General features: G+C 49.4%; 1 protein-coding gene across 1 annotated transcript in view; it reads right to left on the reverse strand.

The window, feature by feature from the left end:
- The window catches only part of LOC127584610 (tolloid-like protein 2), a 124,231-nt gene that overhangs the window by 42,960 nt on the left and 59,599 nt on the right, over positions 1-21,672 (reverse strand). Inside the window, exons 3-8 of the mRNA XM_052041400.1 lie at positions 20,331-20,405; positions 8,795-8,938; positions 6,816-6,933; positions 5,693-5,871; positions 4,144-4,249; positions 1,257-1,381 (exon numbers count right to left, since the gene is read on the reverse strand). Coding sequence (XP_051897360.1) covers positions 1,257-1,381; positions 4,144-4,249; positions 5,693-5,871; positions 6,816-6,933; positions 8,795-8,938; positions 20,331-20,405 — 747 coding nt within the window. The remainder of the gene's footprint in view (positions 1-1,256; positions 1,382-4,143; positions 4,250-5,692; positions 5,872-6,815; positions 6,934-8,794; positions 8,939-20,330; positions 20,406-21,672) is intronic.

A 21,672-nucleotide genomic window follows, 5' to 3' on the forward strand; every position in this document is an offset into this window, starting at 1 on the left:
CAATAACAGTACAGAGTAAAGTGTCACAGATACAGAGAAAGTGCAGTGCAATAAGGTGCAAGGTCACAACAAGGTAGATCATGAGGTCAGAGTCCATCTCATCGTATAAGGGAACTGTTCAATAGTCTTATCACAGTGGGGTAGAAGCTGTCCTTAAGTCTGGTGGTACGTGCCCTCAGGCTCCTGTATCTTCTACCCGATGGAAGAGGAGAGAAGAGAGAATGTCCCGGGTGGGTGGGGTCTTTGACTACACTGGCTGCTTCACCAAGACAACAAGAGGTAAAGACAGAGTCCAAGGAGGGGAGACTGGTGTCCGTGATGCGCTGGGCTGTGTCCACAACTCTCTGCAGCTCCTTGCGGTCCTGGGCAGAGCAGTTGCCGTACCAAGCCGTGATACATCCAGATAGGATGCTTTCTATGGTGCATCGGTAAAAGTTGGTGAGAGTCAAAGGGGACAAACCAAATTTCTTTAGCCTCCTGAGGAAGTAGAGACTAACCACAATCATATTGAATGGAGGGACAGGCTTGAGGGGTCTGCTGCTCCTATTGTGTTCTTGTGAAGCAGTTCAGAGAAAGTTTACTGCACTGATATCTAGAATGGGCAGGTTGTCTTAAGAGGCACTGCTGTTCAGTCCAGGCTGGTATCTGGTGAGGGAGAGAATGAGAGGTTGACTGAAACATACAAGATCCTACCAGGGTGGATGTAGGGTGTGTGAATGTGGGATAATCTAGAACTAGGGTTACTCGAAAAACAAAGGGATTTAAGGCAGATGAGGTGATTGTTTTTCTTTCACAGATCAAAGGGCAGAGGAAGTAGAGTGCCTTTCAATATTTTTACAGCAGAGGGAGATTTTTAATAAGCAAAGGGGTGGAAGGTTGCCCTTGGTAGTCAGGAAGGCAAGAGTTACAGAGACAGAGGCTACACTGAGGTCACGATTTAATTGAGTGGTGATGCAGGACTGAGGGGCTGAGTGGCCTACTCCATCTCCTAGTTCCCACGTCTGGACGTTTGTCTACGTTACCTGTGGACACCCAGTTCACACTGGTTCAGTTGATTAATGTTGATGCAAACCCTGTTGCACCAATCCATGCCGTTTCATTCATTTCCGTTGACTATAACAGGTTGGACATGGGCTGCCCAATCACCCTGTCTTCCAGCGGCTGTGTCCCCACCTCACAGGATACTGACGTTTACAGTTGGAATTTTTATAATGGAATTCTTTCTGAAAATAGAAGCCAGATTCTTGTCAAGTTACCTGGGCATCGGTATAGTTTCTTGGCTTGGCTGATGTCTCCTTGGCTCAGTTTTACTCTTTGCCCAATAGTTGGTCTCATGCCATGATCATCTCTCCGAGGAAGGATGGTATCCAGAAAAACACCCCTTTGAAACGAACAGAGAGCAACAGGCTGTGAATATGGCAAAGCTGGAGCCGAGGACATAGCAAATATTAGGCTTTGGATGAATCAGGTTGAGGTTTACTTGGTAATTAGGGAGTGTTGGGAGCAGCAAGTGTAATGTCATTGAAGCAACTAGTGAATGGCTGATTAACTCACTGTACGTCAGGCAGATTGCCATTTACATGTCATCTGACTGACATGCAAAACATTTTCAGTGATCTTCGGAGAAGAACTTTCAGGTTCCTTCATAGTCAGAGTCATGGAGCAGGGAAACATTAAACCTGACCTGCTAACTATACCAGCATTTTCCATGTATCTGCAGGCTTCAAGCATTTGTGGCACATTGGATTTGGATAACATAGACCAGTACAGAACAGGCCCTTCGCCCATGATGTTGTGCCCAACTATTTAAGCTAATGACAGCTAACCCCTTCTGCCTGCACATGGTCCATATCCCCCCATTCTCTGCACATTCATGTGTCTACCTAAGATCCTCTTAAACGCTTCTATCGTATCTGCCTCCACCACCACCCCTGGCAGCACATTCCAGGCACCCACCACTCTCTGTGTAAAAAACATGCCCCACACATCTCCTTTGAACTTTTCCCCTCACCTTAAATGCTTGTCCTCTGGTGTTAGACATTTCAACCCTGGGAAAAAGATATTGGCTGTCTGCTCTATCTATGCCCCTCAAAATTTGATAAACTTCTATCAGGTCTCCCCTCAGCCTCTGCCGCTCCAGAGAAAACAACCCTAGTTTGTCCAACCTCTCCTTATAGCGCACACCCACTAATCCAGGCAGCATCTTCTGCACCCTCTCCAGAGACTAGAGTTTGCGCGGTTAAATCTGTTTCACCTCTGCTCTTTCAAGCTGCCTGGCATTTGTTAAGCTGATTGATCCTCATCTCAAATTCCTTGAGGGTCTTAGCCTGACACAACTCTGGCAATGTTGGTCTTCTTTCAGTAGTCACTGGGCATCAGCTTCTTGGGGCAGGCGGGGCAGTCCCACATTTGCACCACAAAATAACCACCAGGAAAAAGTGGCTTCACATCACACTGGACTTTTAAGCTCTTGTTCTGGACTTCGCTCAACCTTCATGTTCAATTCCTTTCAGCATTTACAAACTAGGTCTGTGACCACCCCTCCCCCCACCCCCCACAATCTCTCTAAAAACAATCTAGCCCTAAAACTTAACCCTTCCAGCTCTGCCGTCAGCCTGATAAACCTGTGCTGCACGTTCTCCATGGGCATAATGCCTTTGCTGAGATATTGCTTTCTTCGTACTTAGACTGGGAGCAGGAGGCTCCACCAGGAGACATGGTCCGAATTCTGGAACAGGTTAACCGGAATAGATTCGAATAAGTTGGCTGGACAGTTTTTCCTTTGATGCCCAAAGACTCCCCTTTAGGAAAGTTTGCACAGATGCAGGAGTCCCAGCCCACTGAATTAGCCCCCACCCAAACCAAGCAATGGGCGGAAAAGCACACGTGGTTTCCTAGTTGGACTCCATAGGAGAGATCGCCTGCATCCTAAAAACAAACAGCCAATTCCAGACAAAAATGGCCCAAAGATTGGGTTAATCACCCTTGCCATCTAAAACCTTAGGACTCGGAGACGGAAGCTTCACTGACACCCACGGGGCTCATGGCTGCCTTGACCCAAGCAGGTTTCAGTTTCAGCAGATCCCAGGGCAGAGGTGGAGAGATCTCCAGGGTGGTCGAGGTAGCACAAGCAGGGGTGGCCCCAACAGAGAGGACAAGACTACAAATCTGTGCCCACGCTGCTGGGGTTCCTGGTCAGATGCACTGCCATCCAACCAATGGCAGAAGAGAATCCTGACCAATGTTCTGGGAATCCCAGGCATTCCCTGGGATCTGACGTTGTGTTTGTGAATAAAGGCAAAAGGAAGTCCAATTTCAATGTTGTGTAAAGGATGGGAATTTAGGAGTGAAATTGGGAGGCAGTTTGTGACAGTATTTTTGATAGAGTTAAATTAACATGGAATACAGAACAGTACAGCACAGGAACAGGCCCTTCGGCCCATGATGTTGTGTCAAACTAATTAAGCCAATGACACTTAATTAAACTAATCCCTTCTGTTAAATTATGTTAAATTAATCAGAAAATAACAATTATTTAATCAATTAAACCAGAGGAGCAGCTTAGTGTGGGGGATGTTGGTGAGCTGGGACACACGGTGGTAAGTGAAGGCAGAGCTCTATTGGGGAGGAAGGAAGGAGAGCGACACTTGATGGTTGGGGGGTAGACAGGGGTTTCTGTGGCAGCCAATGTGGTTCCAGGATGGTACCTTGTCTCCCTGGTGTCAGGGTCAAGGACCTTACTGAGCAGCTGCAGGACACTGAGGGGGAGAGTGACCAGCCAGAGGTCCTGGACTAAATTGGGGCTCACAACATGGTAGAAGGGAGGATGAGTGCCTCAGGCAGAGAACCCGGAGCTGGGGAGGAGACTGAACCACAGGAGCCAAAGGAAGCAAAGTCCAGATTACTTCTGGTCGGAGCTGGGCCCAGTTAGCACAGGAACGGGAGGAGAGATGGAGGTGTGGCTGGGGGGTAGGGCAGGACGGAGGGATTTAGAACCATGGGAGGTGGGACCTGTACAGGCTGGGTTGGTTGTATCTAAACCGTCTTGGGTCAGTCATTACGGATTTGTGAGTGTTCTGTAACTCCTTGTTACCATTGACAGAAGGTGTGAAGAACTAAATCCACGTAACCTTAAAGTCCAACCTGGAGAAGGTGTTTCTAGCGTAGTGCATTATGCTATCAAAATCATAAGTCTCTCCCAAGGAATTCACTTCAGCAGGCTCCATCTTCAGGAAGTTGTATTCCTGCCCTATGACACAACAACAATCAGCGTTACTGTGTAACTGGGAGAGGTATCATTGGGAACCACACACTTTGTAATGTTGAGGTTGAAAGTTTTCTCATGAACCACACTTTCCAAAGGCAGCACGTCTGGCTGCACCGTTGTGTGGTGATGCCCAGCTGGCATGGAGGTGATAGCTCAGAACACCCGGCCCTGGGACTACATTGATCTTTGCCAGTGAGGGGTAAAATGGCAGCAGAAAATTTAACCAAGAAGTCTTTTCTTAACTAAACTAGGCTGAGAAGTGGCAGGAAATGACCAAACAAATTGTTAGAATTTTGTAAGGATAATCATTTCAAAATTTCCCCTGGCTGCAAATTTAACTGTTATTCAGTGAAGCTCTTTATAATGAAATGGTTTGTACTGGAGGAGAACTTGATCCCCGCTGACATGGCCTACACTCCTGGTGGAGCCTGGACTCAATTTAAGTATAGCTGAAATTTCAGTTGCTGGGTCAGGCTTTACCTGGAGGAACCAAGTGGGCCAGGCAGTACCTGTGGAGGGACATGACCAGTCAATGTTTTGGGTCGAGACCCTTCACCTGGACCGAGAGACTAGAGAGAAGATGGCCAGTATGAAGGAGTGAGGGGGAGGGGTGAGGCAAGATGTGGCAGGCGATAGGTGGATCCAGGTGAGGAGGGGTTGATTGGCAGATGGAGTCAGGTGGGGGAGGGAAGGTGGAGGTAGTCATAGAGGTTGGGAGATGATGGATGGAGGCATCAAAGGGTTGCAGATGAATGGGATCTGATAAGAAAGGAAGGTGAAGAGGAACCAAATAAGTGGGGTGGGGAAGGCAGATGGGAACAGTGGGGGGAGGAGACCCAGTGGGAGGAGTGTGTGGGTGATGGGCAGATTCTTCATTGACATGTTGCAGCCAAGCCTCTGCAGAGCTTCACGTGTTCTTTAACACCAAGGTCGGTGCTTCCTTATCAATGGAGACGGATCCCTTGTGTCTCTGTGCAGGTGTTTCACACCCCACCCCTTGTCCTGGTCCCACTGGGACACAGCTCAGTGTAGATATATCCCCCAGGTTCCAGATACACAGATGTTCCCTCTATGCAGATATTCCCCTGGGTCAATGCAGATGTTCCTCTGCATACTTCAGGTACCATACGTGCAGATGTTCACTAGACCCAGTGCAGATGTTCCCCCAGATTTTGAGGCAGATGTGTTCCCTGGGTTTTGGCGATGATGGGTCAGTTCAGATATGTTCCCTGGTCCCAGTGCTGATTTTGGAGCTGCTGTGTTGTGGAACTTTCTGTGATGAGGTGTCCCCTGGGCCAGTGAGGTGATGCAGTGATGCTCCGTACAGATGTTGCGGTGAATGTGTGATGCAGATGTTGCCCGGTTGCAGCCCCTGGGCTGGGAGCTGCCCTACACTGGTGGGGCTGGGCGGATGGGCTGCATTACCTGGCTGTATGTTTTCTCTGATGATGCTGACGTGAGCGTCTCTGTCAGGCCGGGTATGTTCGTGCCAAAACCCAATCACGTGGCCCAGCTCGTGCACCACGATTCCAAACTTGTCGCAGTTCTTGCCGATGGAGATGGCCTGAGGTCCGCCTCCTCGACGGCCCACGTACGAGCAACACCTGGGGACCGGTCACAGCGGGGCTTCAACCACAACAGGCAACATGCCTCCCCCACCCCCAACACATGGCCCTCCTCCACTGGAGAAGGCAGCACCTGTGGCAGTGCAGCACCTCCCTGACCTCAACCCCCCACCTCCCCGACCCTGGGACCACCCCCCCCCAACCTCCTGCCTGTGGGTCCCAGACTTCCCAACCCCAGGGTCCCCCCCACCTCCCCGACTCCAGGGACCCCCCCATCTCCCTGACCTCAGGTCCCCCACCTTCCTGCCCTTGGGTCCCAGACCTCCTGACCCCGGGGTCCCCCACCTCCACAACCTGAGGTCCTCCACCTCCCCGACCCCGGGGTGACCCACCTCCTCGACCTTGGGTTCCAGACCTCCCCGACCCCAGGGTCCCCCACCTCCCCAACCCCAGGAACCTCCACCTTTGCGACTCCGGGACTCCCCACCTCAGGTTCCGGACCTTCCCAACCTCATTTCCTCCACCTTCCCAACCTCGGGACTCCCACCTTCCTGAACTCGGGTTCCAGACCTTTCCGACCTCAGGACCCGCACGGTGCTTCACAGTCAAGGACGCCCCTCACAAGTGCAATGTAGGAGATGCCACTGTGCACCCAGCAAGATCCCACACATGAACTAAGCAGCCAGATAACTTGGTAGGAACACTGTTCAGGGCACAGGTGAGATTCCCTACGGGAGATGTTGTGGGACCTGGGCAGTCAGCACCAGGACCGCATTCCTCACTACTGTGGCTAATTGTGGGCTCATGTCCTGTGGTGTAGCTCAAACCCACAAAGTGCTGCCCCAGAGTCGAGACACGGCACTTCAGTGCACAAAGAATCTCTGCAGTGACAGCTCAAGTGCCAGAGAGTCCCCGGAAGTAAATCCACATCTGCTGACCTCCTGGGCTCTGGGTTTCCTACTCCCGAAACGCGAGTCACTTACCCACACGGTCTGTAAGTGAAGACGATGAAGCTGTCCTCAGTCGATCGCTCCACAAACGTGACGCATGTGAACTTCTCCCAGTGCCTCATGGCTTGTTTAAATATGGCTCTCTGGGTTCCTGAACCATTGCAAACAAAGTGCTCAGTTAGCCTGGTCGCCCACGCACACACACAAACTACAATGGCAGTAAGTCCCATTAAACTCCCCAGTTTTAGACTATCTTTTACTTGCTCATGAGCGCAGCCAGACAGACTGAAGCCACAGACCACACACAAACAGGCCCTTTGGCCCACCCTGCCTATGCCGACCTCTTCTGCCCATTGACACCAATCCCATTACCCTTCTACGCCTTGCCTATTTCAAGTGCCTGTCTAAATGTCTCTTAAGCAGCGATTGAGTCTGACTCCACCACCTCCTCTGGCAGCGAGTTCCAGATACCAACCACTCTCTGTATAAAACATCCCCTTTCAAACTCCCTATCTATGCCTCTGTAACTCTACCTCAGCTGTCTGCCAGCTGTGTCTGTGTGCACCTGCCCACCATTGCTCGTCATGGGGTATAGCAATCTTCCCAGTTGGAGGATGGTGAGATGCAGGAACCCTGCCCAGATGTGCACCCCTGCCCTTCACCTCTATGATTTAAGCAGTGCCAATCACATTGTTACCATGGCAGCAGCAGTGACGGGAGCTGGTGCTGATACAGGAGCTGTAAAAACCGGAGAACGCAGGCAGAAGGCTTTCCACAGAAGCAGAGATGTCCTGACAATGGGAAGAGGTTGCCAAGGAGGAGGATCTTGGACTTGAGCCTTTGGGACCTTGTCCCAGTGCCAGGAGCAGTTTAATGACCTCATGGGTGTAGTTAATGTCAGTAAAACTCATCAGCAAATCCCATTCCGCAGATTTTGCATTGTAACACTCAACCATGTGCGGCGCGGTAGCGTAGCGGTTAGCGCGACACTATTACAGCGCCAGCGATCGGGGTTCGATTCCCGTCGCTGTCTGTAAGGGGTTTGTACGTTCTGCCATGTCTGCGTGGGTTTCCTCCGGGTGCTCCAGTTTCCTCCCACATTGCAAAGACATACGGGTAGGTTAATTTGGGTTTAAAATGGGCGGCGCGGACTCTTTCGGCTGTAAGGGCCTGTTATCACGCTGTAAATAGAATTTAAAAAAAAATTTAAACCACTGCCCAGAGCAAGTTCCAATCACAATCAACCCAGGATATACAAATGGAGTTGGTAACTAACAGTGCAGAGCTGTTACCACTGGGTACACACACCAGAATACCGCCTCAGCCTGGCTTCTGTTTCCTAGAACTGATACCTGTTTAATTATCCATTTCTGACTCCTGCCTTTTGCAAAGAGGTATCTGGTACAGAGTAAAAAGTCTTTGACACTACCCTTTCAATCATTCCCAGGGTGGTACTGTAGGGAGTTGAGACACCCTCTGCAAAGTTCCACTGAACACTCTTTGAGGGCAGATACAGCACAGGTAAAATACTGAGTGATCTGCCCACTACCCATTGCCTCCTCAAGCACCAGACACAAGAGATTCTGCAGATGCTGGAATTTGGAGCCACACACACAAAATGCTGCAGGAACTCAGCAGGTCAGGCACAATCTATGGAGGGAAATAAACAGTCTACATTTTGCGTCAAGACCTTTTATCAGGACTGAAGAAGGGACTCGACCCGAAACGTCGACTTGTTTATTTCCCTCCATAGATGCTGCCTGACTTGCTGAGTTCCTCCAGCACTTTGTGTGTGTTCCTCCTCAAACGCTGTCAAGACAGGTGGAGTTTGGGTTGAATACAGGGTCAGGCTACACTGTCCCGTCAACACCAACCACTCGGTAGCTGCCGCGGTTGCTGTTGACGCCGACACCGAGATGTGAAGTAAAACAATGCTCGGGTCTGCCACTGCTACATCCAGAACAGAAACGTTGCAGTAAAAGTTAGACTTTATCTTTCAGACTCACACTGACCCGTGAAATTCCCCCCTATAACGTAGGGAATTATTCCCCCAGGCCAGATCCGTTCTGCCTTCGACGTTGCGGCTCGGCTGACTCTTCTCCGAGAAGCTCCCGCTTGCCGACGCTGGTTCCTCCGTCTCACTCTGACCCGGTTACCTACAAGGGCAGGAGCATTGATTTTACTGCAGGTAGGATCTCTATTAAACAATCTCCCTCTTACTCAGGCACACACAACACACACATATGTAATTATTCTGTGATACATGTCATGTACCTGCTATGGTGTACACTCACTGCAGCTTACGTGACACGATGTGCATTTTCCACCATTATAGTGGGCAAGATATTGTGTACACCACACTGTACACATTGGAGAGGAAGTGGTGCTCTGTTTAATCCAGTGTAAAATGTGAACTGCCAAGAATGTTTCTGGTCTCAGCCTGAGGGAGGGGCCGTTGTCCAGCTGGATGATCTGACGGTGCTTCCTTCTGCAACGTGGGCATGAGAAAGGGACTCCACCGCCTCCTGATCAAGCTGCTGGAGGAACATCTCAGGAGGTTACCCGCGTAGTGATCCATCGGGACTTTCCCAGGTGCAAAGCAGTGGGAACGAGTGGTGAGGGGGTTGAATATCTCACAGCACAGACACAAGTTGGGAGTGTGATGGAACTTGCCCTGGATGAGTGCAGCACCAACAACTCAAACCAGCTCAACACCATCCACAGCATCGACTTCCCTGGACCACTGGCTGCAACGTGCACCGTCTACAAACGGACTGCAGATACTCACCCAGTCTACTCCAACAGCACCCCCAAAACCAGAAGCTCTCCCACCGAGGACAAGGGCAGCAGGTCCATGGGAACGCCACGACCTGCAGGTTCCTCTCCATGTCACACACCCGTCCTGACTTGGAAATGTTTCGCTGTCATCAGGAACTCCCTCCCCAGCAGCGCTGTGGGAGCACCTTCACCACACCGGATGCAGCTGTTCAAGATGGCTCACTCCCACCTTTGAGGGCAACAGATGATGGGCAATAAACGGTGGCCTTTTCGGTGATGCCCAGATGCCAATAATAGAAGTTTAAATACAGGGGTTTTGAAACAATCGAGTAGTTCATTAGTCAGCACTATGGAGTCACATTTGTTATTTTAACTGCAGATTTAATTACTTAGATTTAACTTCCTCAACTACCATAGTGGGATTAACACCTCTCTGGATCAACGCTCCTGAGCTCGGTTACAGGCCAGTAACTTCACCATTAGACTACTGCTAATCCTCCGGATTACTGTTTAATGAACAGGTGAAATTTTAACAATTCAGCAGCTTTCTTTAAACAATAATTGGACGAAGGAAACACAGCCTCTGAAAGATCCAAAGATTTGGCCAGCAAGATTCTCGAACCTTTGGACCTGCCCTTCTTGGGCTGTGAGGCGGCCAGGATAAAGGAGGTGGGTTTACGCCTCTCTCCAAATGTGTGGAGAGTCTCAGACATGTGCGTTCAGGACTGAGTGCAGGCTAATGGACACAGAGACATGGGAAACCTGTGATGGGTGAAGCTCCCTGTCCCGGTCCGGTACTGACCTGGTCTATGCCTGTGGTGTTGCTGCCTGATGCACAGTAACCACTCCGGCATTTGGGGCGGGAGAGCTGTAACTTGGCTTTATGCACTTTCAGACGTCTCAGGTATGTGCAGCACTCCCGTCTCTGGGGTGCAGCCCCACCCCCCAGAGACTCCGGCATCTTCCCCGCTACTCCCTTGTCCGCTTGAGCATCATCTTTACATCAGACAATTTTTCTTGCGGCTTCCCCTTCCTTTATCAGGTGGATGTATAAGATTCATTATACAAATGTTTTTTTTTTACAACAGTCTGGTAGTTTATTGGTTACTGTGACCGAGTCTAACGTCTTGTTTTTAAACAGATTTTTAAAAAAATATATCTTTATTAGTCACATGTACATCAAAACACAGAGTGAAATACATCTTTTTGTGTAGAGTGTTCTGGGGGCAGCCCATAAGTGTCGCCACGCTTCCGGCGCCAGCATAGCATGCCCACAACTTCCTAACCCGTACGTCTTTGGAATGTGGGAGGAAACCCACGCAGACACAGGGAGAACGCATAAACCCCTTACAGACAGCGGCTGGAATTGAATCTGGGTCGCTGGCACTGTAATAGTGTTATGCTACCTGCTACACTACTGTCCTGTTTGAATTTAAATTCCTTAGCTGCCACGGTGGAATTAACGTGTGTCTCTGCACCGATGCCCCTGAACCTTGCTGGTCCAGTAACGTAACCATTATACAGAAGACTTACTTCAGCAGCCTGACCAACGTTTATCCTCAACCAACGTCACCAACACACTACTGGGTCAATTGTACATGGTGAGAACTTGCTGTGATAACCCATTAAAACAGCAACCATATCTTGAATACTTAGTTGGCCATAAAGCATTTTGAAGTATCCCAAGGAGGTAACAGTTGCTGCAAATATGCCGAGATAACCTTTTCCCGAATTATCCAATTGAGTGAAGGAAGCTTGAGGCATTCAAGAAGGGATATGCTTGAAAATCTCCAAGACTAAAGCCTGTATCACCTGCCCTCACTGCACCACACTGCCCTCTGACAATAAAGTTCAAGACCAGATACTGTAAAACCTGGACCACTTCCCATATCTCAAGAGCCACCTCCTGGTGAAGGCAGAGATTGATGATGAAATTCACCACCGCCAGGACAGCCTTCAGTTAATTGAGGAAAAAGGATCTTTGAAGATCAAGACCTCAGACCTGGTACAAAATTCATGCCCTCCTGGATGCTGCTGACACCTGGACTACCTCCAGCAGTCATGACAAGGCACTGGAGGGACACCATCAGCATTGTTCCCACAAAATCCCCCAAATTCATTGGAAGAAAAAGCAACCCAACATCAGTGTCCTCTCCCAGGCCAACACCCCCAGCACTGAGGCCTCAGTGACACTCAGCAGGGCACGCCTGAAACCAGACTCCCTGCACAGACGCACTATTCCCAACCCTGTTATGGGAAGAGATTGCCAGAGGAAAAGATTGAAGGATGTCCTAAAAACCTACTGAAGAAATGTAACAACCCCACACTCTCCTGAGAATCCCTGGCCCAATCACTCACAGGAGATTTGGGATGATTTTGAGAACATTGAGGCTGCGCATCACAAGCATTCAGAAGCCCAGTGTTAAGCCACGAAGCACATCACCTCGCTACCTATCCATCTACCCTATCTGTAGGAGTCTGCAGTTCCTGAGTGGCCTCATCAGCTACCTCAGAAGCCACAGGGACCAAAGTGGAAGCAAGTCACCCTCGACCTCGAGGGACTGCCAGAGAAGACTGGACAATGCCACAAACTCCTCAACACACACAGATGCTGGAGGAACTCAGCAGGTCAGACAGCATCTATGGAGGGAAATAAACAGTCGACGTTTCAGGTTGAGACCCTTCATCAGGACTGGAAAGGAAGAGGGCAGTAGCCAGAATAAAAAGGTAGGGGGAAGGGGAAGAGCACAGGCTGGCAGGTGACAGGTGAGTCCAGGTGAGGGGGGAAGGAGGTGGGTGGGGGAGGGGGGGGTGAAAGGGAGTGAGGCGAGAAGCTGGGAGGTGACAGGTGGAAGGGGCAAAGGGCTGATGAAGGAATCTGGTTGGAGAGGACAGTAGACCATGGAATAAAGGGAGGGAGGTGGGGAACAGGAGGGAGGTGGTGGGCAGGTCGTGAGGGTGGGGGAGAGGAAAGAGAAGGGGTGGGAGGGCCATGGGAATGAGGTAAAATAAAGGGGGGGAAGGGGGTAACAGGGGAGGGGTCACCGGAAGTTAAAGAAATTGATGTTGAGGCCGTCAGGTTGGAGACTCCCAAGACAGAATATGAGGTATTGCTCCTCCAACCTGCATCTGGCCTCAAGGTGGCAGCAGAGGAGGCCATGGATAGAATGGTAGTGCGGCCTTCTCTACATTGGTGAGACCCGACTTCTCTTTCCCCTCCGCTGCCCTCATGACTTGCCCATCCCCTCCCACCTCCTTCCCTTTATTCCATGGTCCACTGTCCTCTCCGACTGGATTCCTTCTTCAGCCCTTTGCCTCTCCCACCTATCACCTCTCAGCTTCTCACATCACTCCCTTTCATCCCCCCTCCCCCACCCACCTACCTTCCCCCCTCACCTGGACTCACCTGTCACCTGCCAGCTCGTGCTCCTCCCCCCCCCCCCCCCCCCCCCCCGCCACTTTCATTCTGGCTCTGCCCTCTTCCTTTCCAGTCCTGATGAAGGGTCTCGACCTGAAACGTCGACTGTCCATTTCCCTCCACAGATGCTGCCTGACCTGCTGAGTTCCTCCAGTATTGTGCGTGTATGGCTTCAGATTCCAGCATCCGCAGAATCTCTTGTGTCACAAATTCCTCAAGTTCCAGGTGCATCAGGAGTTCACTAGGGTAAAGTTAGCAAGAGCAGCACTCAGTGCACCACACTGCAGTCAGGGAGTGACCCCAAGGTGAATCTGCCTGTGCTCAAGCTGACTGACATCCAGTGGAAAAGCTCGTCATCTAGAACCAGCCTCAGAGCAGCACCTGGACCACTCACCACTCAGAGCAGAAAGCTGCACCCACACAGCACACCCTCATACAAACTAATTCATGCCTTCAGAACATTTTACAAAGGGCATTCAGAGTGAACTAAGATATCAGATTGGGAACCTCAGACGTAAACAACAAAAGCCAAAGGAGGGGTAATGGCGTGTCATGTGCGACAGAGGGGTGCAAAAGGGGAGGGGAGTTTGCAGCAGGGAGAGCATTATGGCAAGATTCAGGGTGGATCTCCTGGGGGGAAATCGGCCAATGAGGCCATCTGGGGAGAAGTTAGGAATAAGGAAGGGGTGATCACTTTGATGAGGCCATGATGTAGGTCTCCCAATAGTCAGTGGGAATTAGAAGAACAGATGTGTAGGCTGATTGTGCAAGGGTTGTAGTCACGGGGGATTTTAACTTTCCCAATGTTGACAGGGGCTTAGATGGGGAGGAAGTCATAAAATACATTCAGGAAGGTTTTCTGAAGCAGCAGGTAGAGAATCCGACGAGGGAGGGGGCTGTACCTTAGGGAAGGGGGTGGGGGGGGGTCTAATGATTGAAGAGTCTGCGTAGAAACCCTTTGGGAACAGTGACCTTAGGTCAATAAGCTTCAAGGTAGTCATGGAAGACGATGAGGTTGGTCCTTGAGTTGGGGACCTAATCTGGGGGAAGATGGATTTCGGTGGTGTAAGACGGACCTGGTGGAGGTAGGTCGGGAGCAGCTGCCGGAGGGGAAAACAACATCTGCTAGGTGGGAGGCTTTCAAAAGCGAGCTAGTAAGAATTCAAAGGGATCATTTCCCTGTCAGGGTAAGAGGCAAAGATGGTAAGTTTAGGGAACCTTAGTTAACAAAGGATATTGAAGGTTTCATCAGGGAAGAGAAGGAAGTGTATGTCAGGAACAGGAAATTAGTATTGAATGAGTCCTTTGAGGTTTATAGGGGATATTGGACAGAACGCAAGAAAGAAATTAGGAGGGCAAAAAGGGGCCAAAAAATGACCTTGGCAAGAAGGATCAAGGAGAATGCTAAAGCCTTTTATAAGAAGCAAGAGGGTAGCAAGGGAAAGAGTAGGTTTTGTGCAGGGGAGATCATGTCTCACAAATCTGCTTGAGTTTTTTTGAAGAGTTAATTAAGAAAATTGATGAAGGCAGAGTGGTCGACGTGGTTTACATGGACTTTAGTCAGGCTTTTGACAAGGTCCCACATGGTTGGCTGTTCTAGAGGTTAAAGCACAAGGGATCGGAGGTATGATGGCAAACTGGATCCAGAAGTGGCTTGGTGACAAGAGGCAGGGGTTAGTGATGTATGAGTGTTTATCTGACTGGAAGTCTGTAACAAGTGGTGTACCACAGCAATCGGTACTGGGACCTTCGTTGTTTGTAATAAATATAAATGAATGAGAATGTGGGTGGTCTGATTATTAAGTTTTGCAGACAGCATAAAAATTGGAGGAGTTGTGGATAGTGAAGGAGGTCGTCTGAGGATACAGCAGGACATAGATCAGCTGGAAAGTTGGATGGAGCAGACAGATGGAACTTAATCCAGACAAGTGAGCGGTAAATCACTCTGAGAAGTCAAATTCTGATAGTTCATATAGAGTAAATGGCAGGGACCATAGGAACACTAATGTACAGAGAGACCTTGGAGTGCAAGTCCATAGCTTCTTGAAAGTGACGTTACAGGTGAATAGGGGAGTGAAAAGGCATTTGGTATGCTTGTCTCCATCGGCTGAGCCATTGAGTATAAATGTTGGGACATCATGTTGCAGCTGTACAAAACATTGGTTAGACTAGACTTCGAGTATTGTGTACAGTTCTGGTCAGCACGCTCCAGGATGTGGGAGCAGACAGAGTGCAGAACAGATTTCCCAGGATGTTGCCTGGAATGTAGGGCTGTAGTTATAAGGGGAGGTTGGATGGGCTGGGTTTGTTCTCACTGGAACCTAGGAAGCTGAAAGGTGACCTCTTAGAGGTTTATAAATTGATGAGGGGCATAGACAGTATAGTCAGAACCTTTTTCCCAGGGCAGGGGAATCTAGAACTAAAGAGCATAGGTTTAAGGTGAGAGGGGAGGAATTTACACGAGATCTGAAGGGTAAGTTTTTCCACACAGAGGGTGGTGGTTATCTGGAACGAGCTGCCAGAGATGGTGGTGGAGGCAGATACAATTATGTTTAAAAGGCACTTGGAGAGGTACTTGGATAGGAAAGGCATAGAGGGATTATGGACCTAATGAAGGCAAATAGGCCCCCTATAGCTAATGAGAATTAGAGGAACAAATATGCAGGGAGATTGCAGAAAGTTACAAGAATAATAGGGTTGTCATAGTAGGGGATTTTAACCATCCTAACATAGACTGGGGCTGCCACAGTGCTTAGATGCGATGGAATTTGTTGTATTCAGGAAAGTTTCCTCTCGTAATAAATTGAAGACCCTCCCAGGAAGAGGGTAAAGCTCGGCCTACTCTTGGGTAATAGGGTGGGGCAGTGACGGAGGTGTCAGTGGGGGAGCACTTTGGAACCAGTGACCATAAATCTATTAGTTTTAAACTAGTTATGGAAAGGGACTTAACTGGAGGGGGACAAATATTCTTGTGGGCAAGTTTGCTAGAACTGTTGGGGAGGGTTTAAACTAGTTTGGCAGGGGGATGGGAACCAGAGTGATAGGTCAGAGGTTGGTGCATTTACTGTACAAGTAGACGCAGAGTGTAGAAAGACTGTGAGGAAGGAGAGGCAGTTGAAAGGGCAAAATTGCAGTCAGTTGGATGGGCTGAAGTGTGTCTACTTTAATGCGAGAAGTATCAGGAACAAGGGTGATGAACTTAGAGCGTGGGTAAGTACATAGAATGACGACGTGGTGACCATTACAGAGACTTGGCTGTCACAAGGGCAGGAATGGCTGCTGGATATTCCAGGGTTTAGGTGTTTCAAAAGGGACAGGGACGGAGGTAAAAGAGGTGGGGGAGTGGCTTTGCTGATCAGTGACAGTGTCACAGCTGCAGAAAGGGAGGATGTCCTGGACGGATCGTCCACTGAGTCAGTGTGGGTGGAAGTCAGAAAAAGGAAGGGAGCGATCACTCTAATGGGAGTATTCTACAGACCCCCCCCCCCCCCCCCCCCCCCAATAGCAGCAGAGACACTGAGGAGCAGATCGGGAGGCTGATTTTGGAAAGGTGCAAAAGTAACAGGGTTGTTGTCATGGGTGATTTCAACTTCCCTAATATTGATTGGCACCTCCAAAGTGTAAAGGAGATAGATGGGGCAGAGTTTGTTAGGTATGTTAGGGTGGACAGGCTGACGAGAGAAGAGGCCATACTGGACCTGGTACTAGGCAATGAGCCTGATCAGGTTTCAGATCTCTGGGTGAGAGAGCATTTTGGAGACAGTGACCGTAACTCCTTGACCTTTACCACAGCCTTGGAGAGAGATAGGAGCAGACAATATGGGAAAGTATTTAATTGGGGGAGGGGGAATTATGATGCTATCAGGCAGGAACTTGGGAGTGTAAATTGGGAACAGATGTTCTTGGGGAAGTGCACAACGGAAATGTGGAGTTTGTTTAGGGAGGACTTGCATGGTGTCCTGGATAGGATTGTCCCATTGAGGCAGGGTAAGGATGGTAGAGTGAAGGAACCGTGGCTGACAAGAGATGTAGAATATCTTGTCAAGAGCAAGAAAGAAGCATGGATCAGACAGGGCTCTGGAGAATTACAAGGTAGCCAGGAGGGAGCTTAAGAATGGACTTAGGAGAGCTAGAAGGGGGCATGAGAAGTCCTTGGCGAGTAGGATTAAGGAAAACCCCAAGGCGTTCTACACGTATGTGAAGAATAGGAGGATGACTAGAGTGAGGGAAGGACCGATCAGGGATAAAAGAGGAAATGTGCCTGGAGTCGGAAGAGGAAGGGGTGGTCCTTAATGAATACTTTGCTTCAGTATTCACCAGACAGAAAGACCTTGTCATTTGTGAGGATGAGATACAACAGGCTGATATGCGAGGGCGTGTCGATGTGAGGAAAGAGGATGTGCTGGAACTTTTGAAAAACATTAGGATAGATAAGACACTGGGGCCGGATGGGAAATATCCAAGGTTATTAAAGGAAGCGAGGGAAGAGATTGCTGCACCTTTGGTGATGATCTTTGCATTCTCACAGGCCACAGCAGTAGCGCCAGATGATTCGAGGGTGGCAAATGTTGTTCCTTTGTTTAAGAAAGGGAGTAGGGAGAACCCTGGGAATTACAGACCAGTGAGTCTAACTTCAGTGGTGGGCAAATTACTGGAGAAGATTCTTAAAGATGGGATTTACGAGCATTTGGAGAAGCATAGGCTGATTAGGGACAGTCAGCATGGCTTTGTGAGGGGCAGGTCGTGCCTCACGAGCCTGATCGAATTCTTTGAGAATGTGACAAAGCACATTGATGAAGGTAGAGCTGTGGATGTGGTGTACGTGGATTTTAGTAAGAGCGTTTGATGGGGTTCCTCAGGGAAGGCTCATTCAGAAAGTCAGGAGGCATGGGATCCAGGGAAACCTGGCAGAGCGTGGCGGTAGATGGAGCGTATTCTGCCTGGAGGTCAGTGACCAGTGGTGTTCCGCAGGGATCTGTTCTGGGACCCCTGCTCTTTGTGATTTTTATAAGTGACTTGGATGAGGATGTGGAAGGGTGGGTTAGTAAGTTTGCAGATGACACAAAGGTTGGTGGTGTTGTGGATAATATAGAAGGTTGCTGTAGGTTACAACAGGCCTTGATAGGATGCAGAACTGGGCTGAGAAGTGGCAGATGGAGTTCAACTCAGAAAACTGGGAAGTGATATACACTGGAGAAGATTGAATTTGAAGGCAGAGTACAAGGTTAATGGCAGGACTCAGCAGTGTGGAGGAACAGAGGGATCTTGGGGTCCACGTCCATAGATCCCTCAAGGTTACCACGCAGGTCGATAGAGTTGTTAAGAAGGCAAACGGTGTGTTGGCCTTCATTAGTTGGGGTATTGAGTTCAAGAGCCGCGACGTAATGTTGCAGCTCTATAGAACTCTGGTCAGACCACACTTGGAGTGTTGTGTTCAGTTCTGGTCGCCTCATTATAGGAAGGATGTGGATGTTTTAGAGAGGGTGCAGAGGAGATTTACCAGGATTCTGCCTGGAATGGAGAGGATGTCCTATGAGGATAGGTTGAGTGAGCTTTTCTCTTTGGAGAGAAGAAGGTTGAGAGCTGACTTGATAGAGGTGTACAAGGTGATAAGAGGCATTGGTCGAGTGGACAGTCAGAGGCTTTTTCCTAGGGCGAAACTGGCTAACACACGGGGGCATAATTTTAAGGCAATTAGGGGAAGCTACTGGGGGGATGCCAGAGGTAGGTTTTTTTGCACAGAGTGGTGGGTGCGTGGAACGCACTGCCGGCAATGGTGGTGGAGGCAGAATACATTAGGGACATTTAAGAGACTCTTAGAATAGACACATGAATGATAGAAACATGGTGGGCTATATAGGAGAGAAGGATTAGATAGATCTTAGAGCAGGATAAAATGTCGGCACAACATTGTGGGCCAAAGGGCCTGTACTGTGCTATAATATTCTATGTTCTATGTTCTTTAAAGTGAGAGGGGAGAAATTGAAAGGAGATCTGAGGGGTAAGTTTTTCTACACAGAAGGTGGTGAATATTTGGAATGAACTGCCAGAGGAGGTGGTGGGGGCAAATACAATTACAATGTTTTTAAAGGCATTTGGACAGGTACTTAGATAGGAAAAGTGTGGAAGGATACAAGCATAATGCAGGCAAATGGGATTAGTGTAGACAGGTAGAACAGTTGGCACGGAAGAGGTGAGTAAAAGGGCCCATTTCTATGCTGTATGTTTCTAGGATCCTACGAACACTCCAGAGTTTAGCTTGTTTCACATTGAACGGTCAATGAAGTGCAGTGAAATCAAACACTTCACTTCTCCTGAACACCCAGCTGCAGATAGGGAAGTGGATAGGTTGGTGTGCTCGCTAAAGGAGACATTGTTTTTGTTTTCCGGGGGAGCCTCAACATAAAATGGGCCATGAATAACAATTCTTACAACAAGACATGCACCCCTTTAAAGACTGTCTCACATGACTAACTGCACTCTGGGCTGCAACATTTTGTAGAAAGCTCCAGAAGCAGATACGATAATAACATTTTAGAGAAATTAGACAGACACATAAACAGGCAGGGGTTAGAGGGATATGGACCACATGCAGGCAGATGGGATCAGTTCGGATTGGCATCATGGTCGGCATGGATATGGTGGGCCGAAGGGCCCGTTCCAGCGGGGAGCTGTTGACTTACATGTTGCCTTGTGTCTGATGCGTGTACACGCTGCGATGGTCTTTGCTCGAAGTCAAAACACTACTGACTGCACACCTTCCAGCCACTTTCCCTCGGATCCCGAGGGCTTTCACTTCACTGACCAATCTGCCATCCTCAGCATTGTCAAACACCCTCTCCTTCAACCTACTGGTTGACAAAAAGCAGGCAAAACAGGCTAACTGAACTTACACATGGCCCAGACAAGGTGAACAAGATGGTCCTGTTTCCCTCAGCAGAGAGAACAATCTCCAGACAAAATACATTGAAGTTAACGGTAGAAGGATTAGAGGAGAGTTGAGGAAATAACTTTTCACCCAGAGGACGGTGGGTTCTGGAACTCATTTCCAGATAGGGTGGTGGAGACAGAAATTCTCCCCACATTTAAAAATACTTGGATAAAGACAAGAGCTGTAAACTCCAAGACTATGGACTGAGACCTGGGATCAGTTTGCCTGGATGGCTCCATTTTTGATTGGCATGGATACTATGGACCAGAAGAACTCCTCACTGTGCTGCGAGTTCTGTCAGGAGTTACTGAGGAATCAGATGCTTTGTAAACGATGTGGATAGTTGTGTTGGGTCTTTACCAAGGAGCTGGCAATACAACTGGAAACAAAAACTACACACACGTGGCTGGGAACACATTACCCTCTCTCAGTGTCCTGCTGCCTCCGGTTGCCATGGTGTTGTCATGTGGCCTTCTCAGCAACTCTGTCATCCCACCTGAAAAACAACGGCCAAAGGGCAAAGGTTAGGAACTTCCGCATGGCCTGAGGCCAGAGGGGAAAGGTAAGCACTTACCTACACCCAGGAATGCTCACACACTCTCAGTGCCCCTGGACGAAAGCAGCTCGAAAAATGGAGAGGAAATGAAGGAAATATCTGTGTTGTTACTCTTGGCCTGTTGGGAGTTTTACACCTGGTTGGAGGCACTTTGAGGGCTGCTGTTTTACACAGGTCCTGTGGGACACGCTGACTACACAGCCGGTGATATCTGGTCAGGGAACAACAGGTCCAGAGCAGAGACACCATAGGGACACAGACAGGATCTGTGGGCTCAGAGGCAGAAACAGCCTGCTCACTCCCCTGGTGTACCCACGAGAGCAGGCCCAAGCCCCGGGCCGGGGAGGCAGCAGACCGCCTGAGAAAGTGGAGGAGGCAGGTATTCTCACAACATTTAAGAAGCACCTGAATGAGCGCTTGAATTACCAAGGCATGAGACGCTCTAGACCAAGCACTGATAAATGGTATTACTATAGGTAGGTATAGGCAGGCACGGTAGTGTAGCGGTTAGCGTAATGTCTTTCAGTGCCAGCCCTGGGTTCAATTCCTGCCGCTGTCTGTAAGGAGTTTGTATGTTCTCCCTGTGTCTGCATGGGTTTCCTCCGGGTGCTCTGGTTTCCTCCCACTTTCCAAAGACGTATGGGTTAGGAAGCTGTGGGCGTGCTATGTTGGCGCCGGAAGCGTGGCGACACTTGCGGGCTGCCCCCAGAACACTCTACGCAAAAGATGCATTTCACTGCGTGTTTTGATGTGCATGTGACTAATAAAGATATCTTATCTACTTGATGGTTGGCAAAGACATGGTGGGCCGAAGGGCCTGTTTCTGTGCTATATGGGTAGACCAAGGCCGACTGCACTGCTGCCTTCAGTGAAGCAAATGAGCAGAGCAGAGAGATTTCCCCTTCCTGTGTAAAGGACTGTGGCTGGAACATCTGCCTCAGGAGGCTGAGGGGCCCCTGGGCCAACACTGGAAGCAGCAACCCAGTAAACGCTGGAAGGTGAAGCTGAGAGACGTGCAATAAACCTCATTGTCAATGGTCGTGACACTAAGGCACGGTCAGTGAAGCAACAGCTAGCATCGCAGAAGGACACAGTTCAGCTGCTAACCAGCCCCAGCCCTTTCAGTCAGGGCAACAAAAGATCCAGCAACGGCCTTTCAAAGACCTTTGTCTATTGTTTGTTTATGCCATTAGTTTTTAATAGTCCG

Source organism: Pristis pectinata, chromosome 30, assembly GCF_009764475.1.
Source record: "Pristis pectinata isolate sPriPec2 chromosome 30, sPriPec2.1.pri, whole genome shotgun sequence".
Taxonomy (NCBI): Eukaryota; Metazoa; Chordata; class Chondrichthyes; order Rhinopristiformes; family Pristidae; genus Pristis; species Pristis pectinata.